Source organism: Puntigrus tetrazona, chromosome 8, assembly GCF_018831695.1.
Source record: "Puntigrus tetrazona isolate hp1 chromosome 8, ASM1883169v1, whole genome shotgun sequence".
Classification (NCBI taxonomy): domain Eukaryota; kingdom Metazoa; phylum Chordata; class Actinopteri; order Cypriniformes; family Cyprinidae; genus Puntigrus; species Puntigrus tetrazona.
Window position 1 is genome coordinate 9400639 of NC_056706.1, and position 24124 is coordinate 9424762.

The 24124-nt window shown below is 39.5% G+C and overlaps 1 protein-coding gene across 5 annotated transcripts in view; it reads right to left on the minus strand.

Annotated features, from left to right (window-relative positions):
- sema6bb (sema domain, transmembrane domain (TM), and cytoplasmic domain, (semaphorin) 6Bb) overlaps window positions 1–24124 on the minus strand; it is a 112179-nt gene that overhangs the window by 22148 nt on the left and 65907 nt on the right. For all 5 annotated transcript variants that reach the window (XM_043246890.1, XM_043246892.1, XM_043246894.1 and 2 more), the window contains 8 exons: window positions 21774–21872; window positions 19729–19819; window positions 19047–19166; window positions 18121–18209; window positions 16678–16895; window positions 2940–3071; window positions 2682–2831; window positions 1106–1285 (listed from right to left, as the gene is read on the minus strand). In XM_043246890.1, coding sequence (XP_043102825.1) covers window positions 1106–1285; window positions 2682–2831; window positions 2940–3071; window positions 16678–16895; window positions 18121–18209; window positions 19047–19166; window positions 19729–19819; window positions 21774–21872 — 1079 coding nt within the window. The remainder of the gene's footprint in view (window positions 1–1105; window positions 1286–2681; window positions 2832–2939; window positions 3072–16677; window positions 16896–18120; window positions 18210–19046; window positions 19167–19728; window positions 19820–21773; window positions 21873–24124) is intronic.

Sequence of the window (24124 nt, forward strand, 5' to 3'; positions counted from 1 at the left end):
ATATATACATACATAATATGTATGTAAATCATCCAGAATTTATGCCACACACACACACACTTTGTATTATTTTATTTTTGTAGATTTTTTTATTTTGTGAGAATTAATCTCAATACATTAACACTGAGTTGTTAAAGAGACAAAAATTAATGAATGAAACTGCAGTCATACAGATCCATTTTTAGGCAGCCAAAACAAGTGACGAAAGAGAGACAGGAAGAGAACAGACAGAGGGTGAGATAAAGAGGTGCAGCTGGCAAGTTTAAACTGATTTAAGAAGAAAAAAAATCAGCCTCTCTTGACGCATATGAGTAAGAGAGTGAAACAGAAGACGTAAGAGATGAAAATGAACCACTGCTATAGATAGATCATAGAAAACAAGCGAGAAAAAAAACTATTTGGAAAAAAAAAAACAGACAACTTACACAGATGCTACAAAGGCGACAAGATAAAAGGGAAAGAGTGCATAAAGAGAGACTGACATCAATTAACATTATAGCCTCCTTTATAATTATGTCATTGTTGTCTTCGCTACAGTGTCTTGATCGATATGGATGATGACACAGGCATTTCTGAACGGTTTCTGTTGGTCTCGGACTCCCTGACCCTGCGCGTGTCAAACAATTTACCACTTCACCACCGCGTGATGAGAGATGGCAGAGGTTATGCAAGGCCAGCATGATCGGAGCCTGATCTGATTACTCCATCTACACTCCCCTGATTAGCTGGCTTCCCGCTGAGCTAGACACAGCTAGCACTGTCAAAGCAGTCACGCTCTCAAATACACACTTCTGTTCTGATAAATTACACAGAAATTAACCTGATTTACCTTGTTTTTGGTTTAGTGTGTAAAACGTTTCATCATTTTTTTGAGATACACAGTGTGTACAGTATGCGAGGAGAAACAGATTAAACAGCGTTTAGTCTGTCTACATGAAGAATGCAATTAACACTTTATCCACGGAAAATGAGTGTTGCTTGCAAACTCCTGCCGCTTTCCACAAGAGATAATGACCAGCTAATGCGCCATCTGTTTACATGCCATGACTTGTGATTGTCTGCATAAAACAATCACCAAAGCTCATGTTTCAGCATTAACTTCTACCTGTCTGGGTTGTAGCCTTCCAGTTCCTCAAGGAACACGTTGTTGTTGGTCACTGTGTTATCCCTGTTGGGGGTGACGAGGAATTTAAGGATGGTCCCTCGGCTGGAGCCCAGGAAGAGGACTGTCTGGTTGCCGTATGGACCAGAGTTTGTGTCGACCACCATTTTGTTGAGCTGGTATCTGAAAGTGACGAGACAACTTAATTAATTCTCAAATGAAGCTGAGAGGAAAAAAGGTATTAAATTGTAAACCAAAATAACAAAATGCACAAATCTGAAAAGCAATTTGCATCAACAAACTGGCATATCTTGAGGAAACAGCCAATACTGCATGATTCAGCTCTCTAAAATAGGACGATCTCCCAGAGTGTTTGAAATGACACAAACAACTTGTCACTATAATCTTGTTCTGTCCTGCGGGATGCTGAGAAACCCCAGATGCTGGAACCCCATAGTCTGAAGACTGAGATTGGACAGATACTAATGCTAGCAGACGTCACAGTAGGTCGGTCAAATGTGTAGCATTGATCTTAATAAAGGAAAGAATGACTGAGAGAAATCAGCAGCTAAATTTAAATGCGCATTATGTGTTCCTTTGCTTCAAGTTTGTGAACAATCAGAATTCTTAAGCTTGGTTGAAGTTGGTAATTTCTTAGTCTAGAAGGTTGACCTGATAGCTCATCCAGAAACACTTAATCCACTTTAGACCAGTGACAAACCAGAAACCATCATGTCTAGAAGGCATGCTTTGAAGGGGTCATGAACTGGAAAATCAAAATTTTTCCTGATTTTTTCAGGGTCTGCAGCTTACATTAAAGGCAGTCGCCAAAAAGACAGCTTGTGGAACATGCCACAATAGCAGGCATGTAATAGTAGGCTAAACACCACCTCCTTAGAAGATCAATGTCTGCTTCTACATCACTGCCTGTTGGGCCAACTCACTGATTTGCACATGCAGTGTAAATAAAAAGAGAGGCAAATGCAGAAATCAAACTATAAAGATAAAAAACACGAAGACAACAGGATGCTGTGCAGTGCCAAGAACACAGTCTTTGCATTGCCTTCCATCTGATCCCAACATTAGGAAAAAGAAGATGAATCAGTAAGAATACATTAGTAAGAACTTAGTCCTTCGTTCACTTCATGTTACTGGGCATTCATTTACAAACAAAGCAGAATTTGGCATTGAATCTTCTAAAAGTTTGAAACTAAAAGACAATGCTGTTCTGTCTATATTGAATTCAACAGTAATGTCGCACCACACAAGTGGGAGAAACTACTATTGCTTTATCTGCTATTACAGACATCAAATGTACACAAGCCAGTCATGGCAGTGGGTGTTTACTGCTGAGTCTACAATTTATCAAACCTATTCAAACAGCGTTCTGATGAGGGGGGTCAAAAAACAAGACAGAAAATAGCCCATTACTTCTAAATGATAATGTTTTTTGATGTAAGAATTTTGATAACATGATAATGGGAATACATAAAACAGCACAAAATAACAAAAGGCAGTTCATGAATCTTGCAACAGTAGAGAATCTGGTCTAGGATATCAGAGAAAAAGTTGACCTTACCTGACCATGGTCCTAACAATCCATGGTCTCTGGCCGAGTGATGGGATGGCTTCATCCATCAGTGGATGGGTCTTGACAAAAGTTAACATGTCATCAGGGAAAGAATTGGAGGAATGGAACCTGGAGCCTTGTATGGCACAACCACCTGGCCTGAGAAATTTACAAACACAGCACATTATTATAAACTTTTTCAATGCAGGTTGGCATTTGAGGACATTAAACACTCTCTAGAGTTGTAAATGTCATTTCATTCAATACCTCGGTTTGGGCACAACCTCATCTGGAACAGGTGTCCATATCGACTCAGGCGATTTCTGCTCTTTAAATCTTCCATCAAACACTCCAGCCAGCTGTTCCATGTCAAAAGCACACACTGCAGAGCCTGGAATACTGCAAAAATACAACACAAATGTCCTTATTACATGATATGCTCAGATTTGTTCTTTTAACACGATAGTGCTCTGAGCTGGAGGAGGCTTGCAACACAAAATGGATTTCATTCATCACAAACATGTCGAAAACACATCAGTTGACAGCCTTGAATAGATCTGTACAGTGGATAGTTGGACAGACATTTCAAGGCAAACAGAGCAGAGAATATTGTCCAGAGCTGTCACCGGAAACCTTGGGTGACTGCAAGCTCTTCCACTCACTGACCTTTTCCTCCCGCAGAGGATCTATTCAAGAATGCAGCGGTACACAAATGCAGCTGTGAAAAACATACTTCGGTTTCTCCAATAATAATACAAGTGGTACAATAGAAAGCCACATGATGTGTCAGAATTCTTCATAAAGTGCCTGTCCATTAATCATGGCCAAGACTCATAGATGGTGTGCAAGGTCACACATATAATAACATCAGGTTAACACACTAAAATGATTCAGTAACTAAATAAAATAAAATCGTTCATATAAAATATAGTTGTATTAGATGTGTCATGCAGGGAATGAAAAAATTCACTGATGTTCAAAAAGGCAATATGAACATGATGCATTAAGAGCCTGGGGGTGTAAAGTTTATCCATTGGATTAACAGTGTAAATTGTACTTGTGCGGTTTTCTGGGAAACCTAAAAATCTTATGTGGTTTCTGAAGGGCAGTACTAAATGGAAAAATATGATCTTTAATCGAAACCTAGTTCAAAATGTCCAGCGTCCTTACTATTAATGCACTTATTTGTTCACAAGTTCCTTAATTGTGCTCAGTGTGAAAGATAGATGTCACAGTCATGCAGTCACAGTTGAAAAGGGTTCATTTGTACACATTATCTAGTTCATTTGTGTAGATTGAGTTTTTATTTTGTTTTGTGCACTCTTAAAATTTAGCTTTCTCAAAAGGGTTTGCTAAATATAACCACTTTTTCCTAGTGTGAAGGTTCTTTAACAATGAACCTTTCATGCAAAAGATTTAATGGATGTATGAGAGCTTTCATGGATGCTCACAATAAACCTTTGATTTTAAAAGTCTGGATTATACTGTATGTAAACATACTGCTATGTGGCATCTCTTTCAGGACAGCAATGAATAAAAAAAGGCATGGAATTTTTAAGAACCCTCTTATTTTGTTGAAAGTATCTGCAAGTGGTATGTAAATGTATGAGCAGAACAGTTTTTATGCATATTTTGTGAATCTTAGATATTTCTCGGATTCTCCACACAGCATTTTTTTGATGCAATATCTCAAAATTTGCATAAAAATATGTGGATGGAAACCTAGTTAGTGAGAGCACCTCTTTCCTCCTACTACGAAACAGAGCTTCAATTTCTGAACTGTCCTGAAGTGATTTGTCTCCAGAGAAGCGACAGCTTTCAGCGCTTAAAGACTTTCTTAAGAGAGAACAGAGAGTCATGCAGGGTGAGTCAGTTCACTTCTCGTTTACGCCCACTCTCTCTCTCTCTCTATTTCCTCCTCAGATTTCCTGGCACTGACGCACTTTGTAAGTACAAGCCACAGCTGTATTCTGTTGCATCCTTGACACAGGTGAGTCGTTCACTCCCTCTGCATCACTCTCTTGAGCTCTATATCTCTCACAGGCTTCTCGGTGCTAAAACTCAGATGCAGAACATCACCTTCTGCGTGGAAAACAGACTGCACGCAGTAACTTTTACCAGTATTCTATGGGATAAAGTAAATGACTGGCAGGTTAAGGTCCAGAGAGTGACATCCAGACGAAGTCGCTCATGTTGATCTGGGCTTTGTGGCCCAGGTATGCGTGCTTGAATGTGTCTTGCTTGGTTGGAAGGGAATTAATGTGGGTCTGTAATGCTCAGCGGCAGAAGCAAGGATAAACAGCTGTCTCCAATAGCATTGTAAGACACATCTGTCACATGTCTACCGGTTTTACCCTGGTTTATAGGTGCGTGTGTGAAGCCGCAGGCCAGACAGCAGTTGAGAATGACCTTTTGATTGATGGTGATGAAATAATTCAGATTCAGCAGACACAGTGACAGGACTTAAACATAAGGCAGGCAATTTTCTGACAAGACCTCATTAGGTCCATATCAGCCTGATCATCAGTGTCATCAGTCTGACACACTGCAGATCCTCCAAAAGCCCTGACAGGTGAATAACTTGCAGCAGTGGCAGAACACAAACTCTTTTCAAAGAAGAATTTCATAACTTGTACACTTTCTTATAAAAAAATTAATAAAAGATAACTTTCATATACCGAAGTTTTTCCTCAACAGACTAATTATGCTAATTAGGTAGCTGTTGTAGTAATGTTTACATATTAGGTAGGATTGAGGGACCTAAAATGCAGAATAAGAATTAACATGAGCTTTATAATAACTAATAAACAGCCTATATGCTAGTAATATTCAACTAGTTAACAGTAATTAGTTTTAAAGTGTTACCCAAATTATTTTATACATAACATTTTCCAAAATGTTTTTGCTGAACTATTATTGTGCCTTACTTAATCTGTTAAATTATTGTGCCTTACTTAATCTGTTAAAAAATTTTTGTTGCATTTAGTCATCTTGTATTGATGGTTACATTTCTTAAAGAAAACTAACATTGGTATAAATAATGAAACAAAATCAGTTGGTTTACCAGAATACAGAGTAGCTCCTGGTTGTGACCTCATTATCACAAAGATTTTTGAATGATACATTTTGGAACATAATTTTCCAAAAATGACCAAATTTACTCCAGAAGCAGCATCTTATAAAATATTATGGTCGTACCTTGAATTTTTAGAAGATTTTTAGTCTTACTGCATTAGCAGAATTTTAACAGATTTTCTAATTGTAAGAAACAGTAAGAAAATACACTCAGTAAGAAAATAATAATGATAATATTAAGATAAATTCTGTGAAAACAAGTCTTTATATTTTATATGCAGTTTTTCAAGTAGGTTTTTGTTTATCTTGATCTTTAGATACTGGAACTAGAAAATAAGAAAAATACAAAACATTTCTTTTTACTTATTAATTATAATAATAATAATTATTATTATTTAAATAATTATTACTTTATATGTAAAATTTGACATGAGTTTGAGTAAATGATGACAGAATTATTATTTTTAAGTGAACCATCACTTAAAACTAATTTGTACTATATACAAGTCAAATTCAAAGATCAGTGAAGGCAACTGATTGAATTACTGTGTGGTCTGCTACAGCTAAACAAAAAAAGTTCCTGTGTGTCTTTTTCTGTGCATCTCATCTTGGAGCTCTGTCAAAACACTTCTTCGCTGCTCATTCCTGTACTTCCTCTCCACCTTTATGAGCCCTCGCTGTCTCCACTCTCTTTTTTACGCGTCCCTCAGCTGCTTCAAACCTGAGAGTGTGCCTCTCCAGCAGATTCAGGCCTTCAATCTGAACTCTGCATCCTCCTTCCGCACCCACCACAATCCACTGAGAGGATGATCTCACCTGCAGCCTCTCATTTACAACAATCTCACCCTATCTCTCCTGCCCTGCTTGCAGCCTCGGCCCCACACCTCGAAGCCTCAGGAGCTCAAATGAGAAGCAAACACCTCTCTCCTGCTTGCTCTGTTTTTGTGAGAGTGAAACCTGTCTTTTGAAGACCATTAAACTATTTTTCACTGCATGTGTTTCTTGAGTGGAGATATGTAGTTCTTAAGTGATTTAAATGTTCTTGACCAATGAACTGACCTGAAGAACCTGTATATATGCATATGAATGCCTGTAAATAGAGGCTTTAGATTAGTTTATTGGTTTCTGGGTTCAAGCTTAATACCTCCAGTTTTCCAGCTGTTACTGTAAGCAATCTGACATTTTCTTGGCAGATGATTAAAGATGAAAAATGCACATACCCTAATGTGCTAAAGTTTTGGGTAAGAAAGACAGAATTGAAAAAAAATAGCAACAACACCTAGAAAAGCTAGCCCTGGAAAACATCCTCAACACCCTAGCACATGTTCTGACTCAATGAGCTGTGGGGCTTCATGTGGGCAATGCAAGTTCCTCCCTTTTCTTCCCAATGATTTCCTTTCATCTGCTAGAGTCCATGTGCATAAATAGCGAAAAAAAGACTACAGCAGAGTGAAATAATGACTCATTTTTTCATTCTTGGTTTCTGAAAGCATTGTTCCCATTCATTTTCTCTAAATAAATGTAAAAACATTCCTCAAACCATTTCAAGCCATGAATTAAACCAACCACCTCTGAAATGAATCACGTCATTACAAAATTTTATTTGAAGTGAAAAATTACACTACTCTTTTTTTTTTTTAACATGCTTATAGGACGTATTAAATTGATCAAAACTGAGAGTAAATATACTTAAATTTTGAAACCAAATTCTGAAAAAAGTATCACGGTTCCATGGGAATATTAAGCAGCGGAAGTGTTTTCAGTATGTCAGAACAATGATCATAAGACACTAAAGACTAGATTAACATCTTTGCTGTCATTACTTTTTAAAATATATCAATATAAATCAGTTATTTGAAACTGCAGTAAATAGCACTGTTTTTACTGAACAATTAAACGCAGCCTTGGTGAATATAAGTGACTTCTTTCAAAAGCATTAATAAATCTTACAGAAGCCAAACTAAATAAATATAACATAACCAGAACAGAAAGAAGACTACAGTACATATGTGAGGGACCGAGAGGTCAAAGACAAGGAACACCAGCCGTCACCAGAAAAAAAACCCTTTTAATTAAACTCAAGAAAGTAACTTTACACAACAAACCAGACAGACAGAAACAGACCAAAAAACAAAAAGCCACCCAAAAATGGACAACACAACAGCTTATAAAGAGAAAGATGGGCCCATTACAAATTAAGAGGGAAATCAACAATACTTCACATTTAACAAGATGAATCAAATCAAAAAGATAAACCTAGCACAAAGAAACACTAAATCATCCCCAAAGAACCTAACCCATAACCAAACAACAAATAGACAACTAAATATAATTAATAAAATCAGCAATTTTTCCTTTCTTGCTCGTCCCCGACCATCTCTCCGAATGGTACGTCCAGGAGACCCGTTTGCCTTTAAATTCCCAGTTTCCACCGGACTCTAATTTCCGTCACACCAGGAAGTTGAAGTACTTGGGCCTGACAATCGTCGCCACACGTCGCGGTAAACTTAACTCAAAATAGAAACAAGGTAAATAACACATACAAAGCAACTAATTTGTGTGCACTCCAAATCAGTAACAATGTATGTTATAAATGAAACCTATGGAAAATAAAGTTATAAATCATGTATGCTTATGTGATTAAATGCAACTGACAAGAAAGTTAAACTAAACCATAAATAAACATGATTTACAAAATGTGTCGTGTGTGAAAAAGGTGATACGGGTATATTACCACTCATGTGCGCGGCCACCACTCAGCCGTCACATTTCCCCCTCCTTCAGAAATCTCGCCATTACAGCGAGAGAGATAGTCTGCAGTAACATTAGCTTTACCAGGCACATGTTGAATCTTAAATCGGAAGGGCTGTAGGCCAAGATACCATCTTGTAATTCTTCCATTAGAATCCTTCATTTTCTCCAACCACTGCAAAGCTTTGTGATCAGTCTCCAAGGTAAATTCACGTCCCAGTAGGTAATACCGCAAAGAATCCAAAGCCCACTTTATGGCCAAGCACTCCTTCTCTATTGTTGAATAGCGTACCTCTCTTGGAAACAGTTTACGACTAATATAAGCCACTGGTCGACGGCTCTCTGAAGGCCCCTGCAATAGAACAGCTCCCACTCCCCTCTCAGAGGCATCTGTCTGTACAACAAAAGGCTTACTAAAGTCAGGGTTATGCAAAACACTGTCGGTTGTCAAAGCTCCCTGAACATCTTGGAAAGCTCTCAACCGCTCCTCAGTCCACTGCAGCCGGTTCGAACAACGTGCCCCCACCATGTCGGTTAGAGGAGCTGCTCTGCTAGAGAAATTGGGGACAAACCGATGGTAAAATCCAGCCATACCCAAGAAGGATCGCAGGTCCTTGCGTGTCTGAGGCACCACACACTTCTTCAAAGCTTGAACTTTCTGAACTTGTGGTCGTACAACACCCCGGCCAATGACATAGCCCAGATACTCGGTCTCTTGTTTAGCTATAGCACATTTATTGGGGTTGACAGTGAGGCCGGCCCTCTGAAGGCGCTGCACCACTTCCTGGAGATGCCGCACATGTTCCTCCCAGGTGTTACTGTAAACAACAATGTCATCGAGATATGCAGCAGCAAATGGTAAACCACGTAATACTTGGTCTATTAACCTCTGAAATGTTGCCACAGCCCCGTGAAGGCCAAAGGGTAGTACCTTAAAATGGAATAGCCCACCTGGAGTTCTGAAGGCAGTCAGATGACGAGAGGATTGAGACAGTGGGATCTGCCAATATCCCTTAGATAGGTCCATTGTCGTCAGATACATAGATTGACCCAAGCGATCAATTAAGTCACTGATACGAGGGGTAGGATAGGAATCAAACTGGGATACAGAGTTCAAATATCGAAAATCAATGCAGAACCTAATGCTCCCATCCTTCTTTGGCACAAGGACTATGGGATGACACCACTCACTGTTTGACGGCTCAATAATGTTCAGACGGAGCATAAGGTCCACCTCCTCTTGCAAAGTCGCCTGGAACCGTTCAGGAATTCTATAACTCTGGCGTTTCACCACAGCACCAGGCTTCAGCACTACATCATGCTCAATTAGGCGTGTAAAGCCGGGGTATTCTGAAAATACTTTTGAAGTAAAGAGAGATTGTACCTGTGTTTTCTGGGAAGCTGTTAGATGATTTAGCCCAAGATTTCCAGGAACTGGCTGTGGGAGATACTGCTCCTCTAATTCTTCCTCTACCACCGAGCGAATCATGAGGGACTGTGCTTTTTCAGAACGGGGAACCCACTCTTTCAATAGGTTAACATGCAAAATACGACTGGAACGATCCTGACCAGGTATTCGGACTTCATATGTTGTAGGACCCAGGCGTTTCTTAATTTCATAAGGACCCTGCCATTTGGCTAACAGTTTACTCTCTTGACTGGGCAACATGACAAGTACCTTTCCCCCGACCTCCAGATTTCTTTCTCGAGCCAGAGGATCATACCAGGTTTTCTGCTGTTCCTTGGCTTCTGCCAAATGATTCTGGGCCAAAGCAGTCATGTCCTGCAACTTTTCCCTCATTTGTATAACGTAGGAGACCACATTAGGGGGATCTTTTCCAGAACCTCCCGCCCACATCTCCTGTAACAAAGCCAACGGGCCCCTGATGTCATGGCCATACAACAATTCAAAAGGTGAAAACCCGTAGAAGCCTGTGGGACTTCCCGATATGCAAATAGCAGGTAGGGCAACCATTGGTCCCAATCCCGACCAGTCTCACTGACAAACTTGCGTAACATTTGTTTCAAAGTCTGATTGAATCGTTCAGTCAACCCATCGGTTTGAGGATGATAGGGGGTAGTACGCAGACTCTTGATTCCCAGTAGCTGGTAAACCTGCTTCAACAGGGTAGACATAAAGTTTGTTCCCTGGTCAGTTAGAATTTCTGCAGGAAATCCTACCCTGGAAAATAACTGAACCAAGGACGTAGCTACTGATTTTGCCTTCACGGATTTTAATGGAAATACCTCTGGGTATCTGGTGGCATAGTCAGTTATCACCAACATAAAGCGGTTCCCAGAGCGACTCATCTCCACGGGACCAACAACATCCATTCCAAGTCTTTCAAATGGAGTACCAATAAGGGGGAAGCGGTTGTAATGGTGCTTTTGACGGACGCTTGAGAGAAACTTTCTGACAGACAGGACAGCTTTTACAAAAGTTAGCCACATCTACATTCAAACCAGGCCAGAAAAAATACTTTTTGATTCTCGCAGTTGTCTTGTTCTTCCCCAGGTGGCCAGCCCAAGGAATAGAGTGGCTAAGATGTAACACCCTCTCTCGAACACACTGTGGAACCACCAATTGTCTCTGGGCCCCGATTTCTCGATAGAGCAACCCCTTCATTATCACATACCTGGCTGCACCGTCCTTTAGCGGTCTTTCCCTTTCACCTGCAGCTCTAGCAAAGCACTCGGTGAGACTACAGTCTTCCTGCTGCAGCTGAATGATGTTAGTGGGTATCTGAAAGTTCACAGGCAAGTTAGAAAGTGTATTTTCAGGTACTGTACGAGCAGCATATTTTACCTTTTCTTGTCTCTTTTCCATTTTAGTCTTTCTCCTCTTTGGCACTCCAGCCTCAATCTCCTCATTGAAAAAAGGCAAAGTGCTTAGTGTGTGCCCAATCTCCTCTGACTGGTTCGCCTTTGCTCGAGTCACCACCATCTGGCACTGCTGTACTGTACGCAACAACTCCAACAATACTGGTATATCCCGGCCCAGAATCACAGGGAAAGACAAGTTATCAGTCACCCCCACCTCCACCAGATAGGTCTGGTCCCCTATCTTCACATAAACACTGGCGGTAGGTAACAATCTCTCGTCCCCATGCACACAGCAAATAGGTAATCTGCCCACTGTGCTAATTAAAGAGGGCGGTATAAATTCTCTTCTCACCAAAGTCTTGTCACTGCCGGTGTCAACCAAAGCAGTCAATTTCTCACCATTTATCTCTACATTTACAGTTCTCAGTGGAATTGGGGTCTTTGTTGCCTCCCTCCCGGGTACTAGGCATAGCTGTGTAAACTGAGCTGATACCTTTGGACAATTTGGCTTTGTATGCCCTTCTTGGCCACACAGGTAACATATGGGAGGTCGTTTAGAAGCAAAATTTAAGTTAGGGGCAGCACTTTTTCCCATATATGGCTTACCAGACCCCTCTACCTTCCTTGGCTGGAAGTGAGGCATATCAGAAGAACGGCGATCATTGACCAGTTTCCAAGCCCACGGCTTATTTTTTCCTCTGGCAGCAACAAACACCTCTGCCAAGGATGCTGCTTCCAGTGCTGTTCTGGGATCCCTTTCTCGAACCCACACCTGGAGTTCAGAAGACAACATTCTCAGATATTGCTCCAGAATGATTATTTCACTCACCTCCTCCACTGTTTTCCTTTTAGGCTGGATCCACTTTCCAAAGAGTTCTTTGAGCCGGTTGTAAAGCTCTTTGGGCTCTCTGTTGGATCTACTGTCAGGGAACGGAACTTTTGTCTGTAAGTTTCAACATTGACATCATATTTCTTTAAGATAGCACACTTCACTCTATCATAGTCAATAGATTCATTCAGATCCATGTTGACATAAGCGGCTCTTGCTTTACCAGTCAGTAGAGGGATTAAATGCCAAACCCAATCAGTTCTGGTCCACCTACAGGCAATAGCAATTCTTTGAAGGTAACTAAAAATGTTCTACATCATCCGTGTCGCTCAGCTTCTCCAGTCGAGGTATCTGAGACAATGGTGGACCTATACTGCCCTCCACTGGATTACAACTTCGCTGAGGAACAGACACCTCAGAGTGTCCATCAGAAACTGCCAAATCCACATCAGGGCCCTCTTGGCCTGTATCAGGTAAGGGAAGATTTGGAGAGGAAGGATTAGGCGAGGTTCGTGCCTGGACCTCCAACTGCAAAAGACTGAACTGGTGCTGCAAAGCCTTAAAGCGTCGCTCCTGAGCTGCCTGCTCCTGCTTTCTTGTGGCCTCCTGGCCATCCATCCTTGCCATATGGGCCCGAAGTAAATTTGCCAACTCATTCACTGAGATATCCTGATCTCCAGTTGCCTTGCCCCTTTCAACTCCTTCCACCACATCCTGGTCTTCCTCACCTTTTTCTTCCTCTTGCTGCAGGGGAGGTGCTTTAGGTATACCTTTCTTTGAAGCACGGCTCATAACAGTAACAAAACACTACCACGTGGGGCAAAAAAAAAAGAAATAAACAGCTTGGTGTCCTTGACTGGCTGGAATATCCCACTTCTGACACCATATGTGAGGGACCGAGAGGTCAAAGACAAGGAACACCAGCCGTCACCAGAAAAAAAACCCTTTTAATTAAACTCAAGAAAGTAACTTTACACAACAAACCAGACAGACAGAAACAGACCAAAAAACAAAAAGCCACCCAAAAATGGACAACACAACAGCTTATAAAGAGAAAGATGGGCCCATTACAAATTAAGAGGGAAATCAACAATACTTCACATTTAACAAGATGAATCAAATCAAAAAGATAAACCTAGCACAAAGAAACACTAAATCATCCCCAAAGAACCTAACCCATAACCAAACAACAAATAGACAACTAAATATAATTAATAAAATCAGCAATTTTTCCTTTCTTGCTCGTCCCCCGACCATCTCTCCGAATGGTACGTCCAGGGAGACCCGTTTGCCTTTAAATTCCCAGTTTCCACCCGGACTCTAATTTCCGTCACACCAGGAAGTTGAAGTACTTGGGCCTGACAATCGTCGCCACACGTCGCCGGTAAACTTAACTCAAAATAGAAACAAAGGTAAATAACACATACAAAGCAACTAATTTGTGTGCACTCCAAATCAGTAACAATGTATGTTATAAATGAAACCTATGGAAAATAAAGTTATAAATCATGTATGCTTATGTGATTAAATGCAACTGACAAGAAAGTTAAACTAAACCATAAATAAACATGATTTACAAAATGTGTCGTGTGTGAAAAAGGTGATACGGGTATATTACCACTCATGTGCGGCCACCACTCAGGCCGTCACAACATATAATGTCTTTTATAAAGGAACTACTCATTCTCTAAAGCATTACAAAAAATGCCCAACTCCAAGTATAAGCAATAATAACTATGAAACCAAGTTTACCTTATTCTGAACAAAAAAAATATGAGCATGAATATTTAAAATAAGATTTAGAATTTGAATCTGCTCATGTATATATAATCTAAATTTATGAGAAACTGGCAAAATTATTAGATTCCACAATAGTGCAGTTAACCACTTTCAATTCATGAGTCACTGCTTTTTAAGACAGTCTGCACTTTATTACTCTCCTTCCCATAACGCTTAGACCCATCTCAACCACATCCCAACATGCCCTCCTCTCATTCCCATAGTCCTCCCCTGCTGCTGTGTCTGCCACGCACTAACCAGTCCCGGCAATTTGTCTGAGAGCTCTTTAACAGACCACACATCCTCCCGGCAGGTTGGCGAAGCCCCCTACGCTGTTTATAGAGGACTGCAGCTGCAGACAGGAATGCTTGTACAGCTGGATGATCCCTGCCTCTGCACCTCGGTGCTCCATCTCTAACTGAGTACACTGTGGATCCGTGCCCCCAGGATAAGAGACAGAGACGGACCCTCACAGATAAGACTCTTTTTTTTTTTTAACTCTTGTGAAGGAGAGGTGGGGGAAGATGTGGGCTATTATTGACCGCCTCATTCATTCGTCCTTGAGCAAATATCTCCCCCCACCACACTCATATACTCATCCTTCAGAATTTTTCCCTTATCCTCTCGACCCCAGAGCGGCCATTAGCAGACTGAGATGTTATTAGAGTTGGCATTTGCTGAGGTTTGGCCTGCCCTGACACAAATACACATTTGCATGCTGGGAGTCCTGCCCTTCCTCCATCATTCAGAGGGTGCACTAATACACTTCATTTGTCCCACTAACACACACAGGTCTCATAAAAATATTATCCATCATGCACGCTCTTGCACACACCGTAGACATAGCTCACCCAGATATGAAATTAATTTTTAACTGAGGAAGAAATTTGAGTCATTATTCTTACACACAAATCATTTTAGATGTAGATTACCTTTGCAGTGATTTAATATTAGTTAATGTAAATATTTAACAACACTAATGGATAAACATGTAAATGATTATCAAGCTGGCATTTAATAATACATTAACAAAACAGTGTGAAAACATGTGAAATATTACAATTAAATTTTTATAATATATAGAATTTTGTATATATGTATAGTGCCATACACACACATATACAAATATACACATTATATTACACAAATTAATATTGTTAAATAGTATTTTATCCATACACAACCTTTATTATAATAATTGTCTGTTATTTGTTATAATTTAAACAAAAGTATTATTGGCTAATCAGGTCAGAATTTGTATATTAGCCTGAGAGTGTGTAAACGACAGAATTTTTGGATGAACTGTGCCTTTAAGCGTTCACTCTCAGACCTCAATCACACACACGATTAGGAACGTGCATACAGGAACCATTTTCTCTCAATTTTCTCTTCTCTGTATTTCCTCTCACAGTAATGACTCTTTCAGCGTCTTCACTCCCATCCTCTTGACAGCCCTCCCTCTTTTTGTGTTCTCGCATTCTTTCCTGTAATTATTTCCTGCAAACTCTGTCAAAACATGCACTTGCTCCCTGATCCCAAAAATATATGTTTTGTTGTTGCTTTCCTCTCTAAGTGTGACATCTTGGTGACAGCCTGTCAGCATGTGTACATCTACCCACATCAATCCCATTCCTCATTCATACATCAATCTCCATATCTTCCCCTCCTGTTCTCTCACAGTGCCTCTCTACATGCCATTAAAACCTGCAATAATATTCCCTGCAGTGTCGCACCAGTGTTCTATATTCAGTGGTTTTTCACCCATAATCCCACAGGACGACCTAAACCCAGAGCGATTGTACCCGTTTCCCAGCGCTCCACTGTTGCCACCAGGCTGTGATATTTCCAGCTCAACTGTCTATCAATGAGGCTGCTAATGCACTATATTTGGGAGCTCTAGAGATTCATAGTCTGCTTGGAATATGGTGGTTCTTAGTCTGGTGTAAAAGTCTGCATTGCAATTTATTTTGGCTGCCCACTTCACCAAAAAGAGGTCACCTGATCTATACAGTACTGTATGTAACTGCTTTTTTTTTTGTAGAACAGGTTGGACTATGTACACTACCATTCAAATATCCGGGGTCGGTAAGATTTAAACCCAGAGCGCTAAAGTCCTTTGAGCATTAAAGTCCTTTATACTCTCTAAAGCTGCATTTAACTTATTTTAATGTATTTTAGAATGCAAAGTATTCCTCAATATGCTTGTTTGGTGCCAAAAAAACATTTCCTATTATTACAAATGCTCAGAACAGTTATAATGTTTAAAGCTTTTGAAGGAACCATGTTCATATTTCCAGAATTTAATGCGAATGCTACTTTTGATCAATTTAATGCATCTCTGATGAATAAAAGTTTTTTTTTTTTTTTTTTTAATCTTACTGACCCCACAGTTCTGAACCAGAGTGTAGGTATCTTTAAGAGTATCTTGTTTTTGTGTTATTAAATGCTTCCAACAAAATCTTCCAAAGAACGCCACAAACTTTGGCAAATCCTGCAGCTAGTTCTTCTCCATAAGAGCTCATCGCAGAAGCTTGCGAACACAACTTTGTCTCAGTAGAACAGTGATACAAACCAGTGCACCCTGACTTCTGGAAACTGGAAGCTAGCCAATCAGAGAGAAGCTAGTGATTTCAGCCAGTCCCTGCCATTTCTGTGTGCAATATGCATCGTGGGTGGTTCTTTTCACGTTTCTCGACTGCTGCTGAGAACGGGATTCGTCAGCACTTGGTTCTGAAGACTGTGACCCACCTGTTGGAGGGTGTGGAGAAGACAGCGAGGATGATATCCCTGCCATGCATGTGAATGATGGGACTGGTGGAATGCAGAAGGTTGAAGTAGAAGTGCGAGTCTCCTGGGATTGAGCAGTTCAACCGAGCTTTCAGGAAGGATGTCCACTGCTTTTCCAGTACACGCTGTGAACCGCCTTGATCGGTTTTACATACGCGTGCCACACGAGAGACAACCACCTAAGGTCAGAGAAAATGAATTTAACAGATATTAATTAGGAATTTTAAGCATTATGATAATACACACATCAAACAGTACTGAATCCTTTCCAAAAAAGCCCCAAATCTTTTAATCCTTGTGGATTTTAAGCAGATTTTGGAGAGTAGCTAGTCTGTGTAAAATGGGTAAGCTAATATAAATTCATTCATGAAAATGTCAGCATTCCCTAAAACGAGTTCGCCTAGTGATTTCAGAGAAGCTGATTCCAAAGCATAGTGGGTTTTTTGTTCTCCTCGAGGTCCGGCGGTACAAAATGCTTGCGCAAGCAAAATTCTGTTCTTGCAGAAATCTTGCATTGCTAATTCTCACATAAAAGGAACCCTTGTTATTCCGTCAATGTGTTTTTCTCAGTTTTCAGTAAATGATATGACGGATGGTATTTCTGTTGCCCTGAAAAACAACAACAGAAAAAAAAACTTGTGTGTGCCTAAATTACACTCAAAACAGCTTTAAAGGGCATGATTATTAAATAAAACATTCAACGCAAAAACAGGGAAAAGGTCATAGCGGTGTCTGACTGGAAATACAGTAGTTAGTATTGACATTTGAATAATATTGCCAGACTGGACATACGGTAACACAATTTCCGATTACTCCCACCACTCATTCCTGATCTATTCACCGCTGATCTCCCACAGGAAGATTTTACTCCTATTTTCTCATTTGTAGCTCAGAAATTCTATATTTATATTCATCCATTTGGCAGATGTTTTCATCCAGAGTAACTTGTTTACTGAAGTATACATTTTTATGATTTCACAGGGAATCATGATGATATTAGCGTCATTCTACTTAAAGCAAGAGGAACTAAACTAAAATTTCAATCACAATAGAAACAAATAACAATAACTAATAACTCAATATTGAGTTCATACATTATATACATGTATGCATACATTCATACATAAAAATAAATGTTTCAGAATGGGTGTTTCAATGCCATAAAGCCACCACTCCTGGTTTGCCAAAAAACCCCAAACTTTTGTGCAGTAACAAGGTTCCATGGATGCCAAAAGTTTCTTTCCCATTCCCATAAACAATCCCTTCTCCCATAATTGGAATAAAGCTGCCTACTGGGTGCTGATTAACTCTCTTCTGAAACTCTAAAGGAGAAACATGTAAACATTGGGGTCTTTTCCTCATGATAAAAAACCTGAGAATCAAAAAGCTCTAATATTCTCCCACCTTCTCCAGATAGTTGAACTCCATGGCCATCTCTCTGAAAAAGAAGTAGACATGCGGCCCCCATTCCACAGCACTCACAAAATACGGCTCTGAAACAGACAGACCAGGACCGTTAGTACTTCCTGTTTAGGACACATTACTGCTTCTTCAAATCACATGATTTTCAGAAAGGCCCATTTAAATTAACTACACAGCTGAACTACAGGCCGCTTTCCAATAAGGCTATTATCTAGTCAACGGACATTCAAACCAATAGAAAGAAAAATATAAGGGCATTTGGGGACAGGAAGTGACCCAGGACAGCAGGAGGGAGAAAGCACAAAAGTTTGAGTCAGGACACAGATGTGCTTTCTGCTGCATCAGTGAGAGATCACATCAGAGCACAGAGCACAGGAGCAAAGGAAGATGGGAAGAGGGGGTGCAGTTTGACATCAGGTTGGCTGCTGACTCAGACGTGAATCCTCAGAAAGCCTTATCGACCCTGACACTAATGCTCCATTCCAAAACCTACCCCAGAATGCATCATGACAGTGAAAGAAAAAAAAAACCAGGATGGGGGATAAAGCCAGAAAAATGTGTACATATATATTTTTTTTATAATAACAATTTAAAATATCATTGTTTTCATCAATCATTTATATATTTGTATTGGTATTAATTATATAAATATACACACATATAATACACGTTCCACATTAGTTAAGATGCTGCCTATTTAGACAGTATGTAACAAGGCAGCTCACACGGTTTTGAAACACTAAAGTCATGTGAGTGCAAACAAATGCTTTTTTAACAATGGACACATTAATACACTTAACTCTCGCTCACATGCATTTTACATACACAAACAGCATTAATATTACATCCACGTGCTGACTCTGCACAGCTTCCCCTTCCTGTCAACTAATGTTTGAAGTCTTTATTACCTCGAAACCATTTGGAGTCGTGTTTCACCGTTCGGAGAGCGGGATTGTCCCCCAGACTCCTGTAGATCACAGCATCGATGGCCAGAAAATCAGTCACTGTAGCAGTGTAAAGATTCCCCTCTGAAAAAACAGCACACAAACAAACTCCATATAAAATCTTTCTCCATAAAAAAACGCGTAGAGATAATATATGATATATGCACCCATTTTCCATCTAACATCTTCTCTCCTGTGTGTAGAGGAGTATATGTTTTCACTTTTATACATCTGAGTTATTCATATCAGGTTGGTAAATCAGTTAAAACTATTTTTAGCTGTTTAGCTCTGATAGATCGGCACAGCTTTACAAACTAAAAATATGATCTCAATATACTTTTGTTGGTGTAATGCATCTTCATATATTAAAAAAATATTTCATTTCCTTTAGGTTTGTCCAGGCAGGAAGCAGTAAAGCCGTAATGCTGTGCAGGGAATATGCTGGACAGCACATGTGCATGATTAGAGTGAGAGATACACATAAATATTGTTCACAGACTGGCATGTAATTAACTTAAAGAATAACAACAGGGACATCAGCTTTTCCACGCTGCTGTGCATCTATATTTAGTCCTGTAATATGCAGGGACCGTTTGCAGTAATGTTCAACGGGAGAGAGAAACAAAAGATGACGGTGGAGTCTCACCAGCAAACAGGGCCACATTGGCATGTTTTGGGTCATATGGGCATCTAGCCATTCCACTGACAGTTTCCGCCACCATCTCAAGAGTGTCTCCCTGCGCACACACACAAAACACATTCAATAATTAGAGAAAAACCCAATAAGCGAAAATACAGAAATAGGTAGAAGACTGACTCTAGCTAAATAAATGTGTTTCTCTCAGATGTACAGTTTGCTAATTCAAAAGCAGAAAGAGAAAAATACGAGAAGCGCAGGAATAACAGAAGCAGAGCAAAAACATATGCACAAAAGTTAATTTCAAAAACATCCACAGGCGATTTATAGCACAATTACAGTTCAAGCTGAAAATTATTCTCAGGCCATTAAAACTCACTATAAATAAACCTGTGCGCTCTCCCTCTTTCTGTCTCCACCATAGTATTCGGTCTCTAGAGAGCCTCTTAAACTCTTGACAGGTGTAATGTTGCATTACAGGTGTGCGATAATTCTTTTCATTTGCTCAGATCTGTAATGGTGTGTTTCAGAGCTGACAGGTTGAGTTTGTTCGTGTCCTCAAGACTTTTTCATACACAAACTTTTATCTTTCTAATTCCCTTGATGCAAATAGCGGCAGGTGCTTGTCAAGAGTGGGGAAGCGCTGATGTCACTTATGGAAAGTTTATTCTGCTGCTTTATTTTAATGTCTGTAATTTTGCTCGCATAAGCCACTTGGTGAACAATGAAATGCTGCATTTATCTTACCAGAAATAAAGAGTAAAATATAAGTGGGTAATTATGGGTAATTAAAGGTTTATATTTTGTCCCCAACAACAGATTGACATGCAAGGTCAAAAACACTTTAATTGTCTTATAATATGCATTTATATTTACCTTTCTCAGTGACTCCCAACCCCTCCCAATACTCCTAATTATTTTTCCAAACCCCTCCTTTGTATCACGCTAATCTGTGATGATTGGTCCGATATTTTAATTTCTAAAATAATATCACTTTAAAATAGCCATTTCTATCTGAATTGTCGGCTGGAATTAAGAGTAATTACAATCCATTTATTTATACGCTGAATAAAAATGACACCTTCCTTAAAAAAAATTCTCACTGAGCCCAAACTTTTGAACAGTATCATATACCATACATGCATTACATATTATATAGTATTATATAAAATTAAGATCTGTTATATTACACAGGTGTTTTTTTCATACGTGTAATTTGTGACCTGAAAGAAGTAGGTTGCAATCCAGTAGAGCGGATGATTAGTAATTGTGTGTTTTTCTTCTTTATCCAGTAGGTATATCATTAGAGTGATTGGTTGAGAAGAAGCAGATCTGATATGCGAGGCAGGCGTAGCAGTGCTCAGGTGCAGCATTAATGGATACGGTATTCAAGTAGATGCCGCAGGTGGACTAACAACTAAGACCCTGCATTAATGTGACTCACGTACACTGGGGGCGACAGAGTCAGTGGCCAGATGGATGGAATGCAACACACACACACAGAATCTTGGAATCAAACAACATGCCTGTTGAGTGGCATTACCATTCTTTTCGAATAAACAACCACGCATGGAAAAATGCATCTAGACTGATTAATGACAGCTCTCTGCTCTTGAGGTCATCAGAAAGCAGCTTGGTGCTTCTGGGCATATTGACGGCAAGGCAGGTGGAAAAACAGAGTATAAACAAACGGCAGGGGAGACTCTTTCTGCTTGGGGGTTTTGAACAGATTCCCATCCGGGTCAGAAATGTGTGGTGACCTAATGAAGCCAAAGTCATTTAGAACGACGCTGCAAGCACTGCTTTGAAATGTACTGTGAAGTTTTGCAGCAGAAAAAAAAGCAGCTAGGGAGAATGAAATAAAATATGTGTGAGAAATGTAATGGGCTGAAGAAAATAAATAAAGTATGAAAAAATGTAATGAGAAAATACAGACCCCAAAAACACTGCCAAAACATTGGGGAAATGAAAGACTAGAGGGTGTGGTGATTTTCCGAAATAATGTTTTTCTGTGCATGTGAAATACAAGTGTTTCTCGAGCATTCAGTACTCACTGTATAATTGGCACATAACGGATTGAAGGCGTTGGTTCCACAGATAAACAATCCGCCCTGTTGGCTGAGCAGAACCTTCATGTAGTTACGGCACTCGTCCTAAAAAACAACATAGTGAAAAAAAAGAAGAAAATCATTTGTCTCCTAAATCAAACTCTCATGAACAAATTCCCTCTTAGAATGACATCACATTTCTCAGCACTTTCAATTTTATTCCAAGGATTGTTTGCATCTGTACAAACAATTCACTTGGCAAACCAGAGGCACGCCACAGTGAGTCATTCGGCTAAACCTCGGTTCAATTGAACGCACATGTTTGAGCCCTGCACCTGTGAAGGGCTTTAAGAGATGTGAAATAGAGACTGCTTATGTCATGCCCCCCCACGTGCCGCCCCCCACCAGCGCACCCCGCGTGTGCCCGCCAGTGTGGCACCATTTGATGGGCAGCAACCTGTGGGCAATGGGGCTACATGATCACAGCAATCTGTTATCGGATGAAGGAAGAGAGAGAGAGAGAGAGAGAGAGAGAGAGAGAGAGAGAGAGAGAGAGAGAGAGAGAGAGAGAGAGAGAGAGAGGGAGAGAGGGAGAGAGGGAGAGAGAGAGGATGTGTGGAAGGAGCCGGAGGGGGAGAAGTGGGAGTGAGTGTTATTCCAGATGCTCAGGTCCTCACAGGGTTCTTGTTTTTCAGTGGAGAGGTGAGGACAGAGAGAAAAAGTTTGGGAGCAACTAATTACTTACTAATGACTTATTTACTTTTTTATTTTAATATTTTTTTTTTTCATGAGATAATATTAATGACTCATATTTAGTTGTTATATAAAATTATATATAAATTGCAAGTTTTTTTATTTGCTATATTATCTATTATTTATTTAAAATATCTTATTGTTTTAGGAATACCGATTTTATTTTTATTAAATTAGATTTTAACTAAAAGATTCTAATTTTACATTTGACTCATAAGTTATTTTCAAAATATGTAAAATGTAATTAAAATGCTTGTTTTTTTATTTGCTATTTTATTCATTATTTATCATTTATTTATTAATTTTTTTTCTTATTGCTTTAGCAATACCAATGTACAGTTAATGTCATGCAAGTACAGAATAAGAATGAGCAAAGAGGTGAGAGAAAGAATGTGGAATCTCCTAAAATTGTGACTGGTGATAGATCATGAACTAACAGCGTAACAGCTGATAACGGCATATTAAATCACATATATATGTCAGCCAACAATGCACCGCTATGAGTGTTCCTGGCCTGTTTATGTGCGTCTCTGTAAGACAGATGCTTTTCTTATCGTAACTGAATTGTGTGTAGGTGGTGGGGGTGTTGTGATGCAGATGTATTTATGTATGTGTGTGTGTGTGTGTGTGTGTGTATTTACGTGTTTGAGTCTCAGTAGGAGCCTGGTGCACATAAAGCCCATAACTCTACTCATAAAACTGATTCGGCAATTCCTTCAAGAGTCTAAACACTTGGCACAGGTCCTGGTCTGCTAAGCGATAAAGCACATCCCCCAGATAAACAACAATGGCCTTCTCATCCTCCCCCAGCCCTTCACCTGCTCTTTCCATTTTCATCCCCTCATTTCATATTTTCAAAAGAGACCTGATTCATTTACACACTATTCATTAGTCCATTAGGGCTTCTCTCTAGTGTTGGACATCTCTGTACCATCAACTGCCCTCTTCTCTGTGTTTCACAATGGCCTTCTCTTTCTTCATCTCTTTATTTTTCATCTCCTGCTACCAGTCCAATTATCCCTTTATCCTTCCTCTGTGTCCTCTTTTAACCCACCCCTTCCACTCCCGCAGCATTTCTCTTCCAGACTGTTCTTGTCTCTGCTTTTTCAATTTTTATTAATTTATTGGCATGATTGTTGCCAAGGCATCAACATGCACATAAACACAAAATCAGTTGCTAGAAAAAAGATGGATACTAGCAAAGGTAATAAAATAACTGTACAATAAGGAGTATAAAATAAAAGAATAACACTTTACTGTCACTGTAAAATAGTTGCTTATTAAAATGCATATTCGTAGCATATTGGCTGTTTATTAATACTTCTAAAGCAAATATTAACGCTTTATTCTACATGACCATATTTTAGATCCCTTTTATTAAAATAAAATAAAAAAAAAATGCTGGCAAAGAATCAATAAAAAAAATCATTCCTGGCAAGGCATCAATATTTGTAATAAAATAAGCATGTATAATATACAATATGAACTACAATAAAATAATAAAAGTGTGTGCAGCTAATCGTGAGAACTGGACAAAAATATAATAATTGCTGGCAAAGCATCAATGTCTGAAATTGGTATTTGTAATAAAATAAGAGTATGTA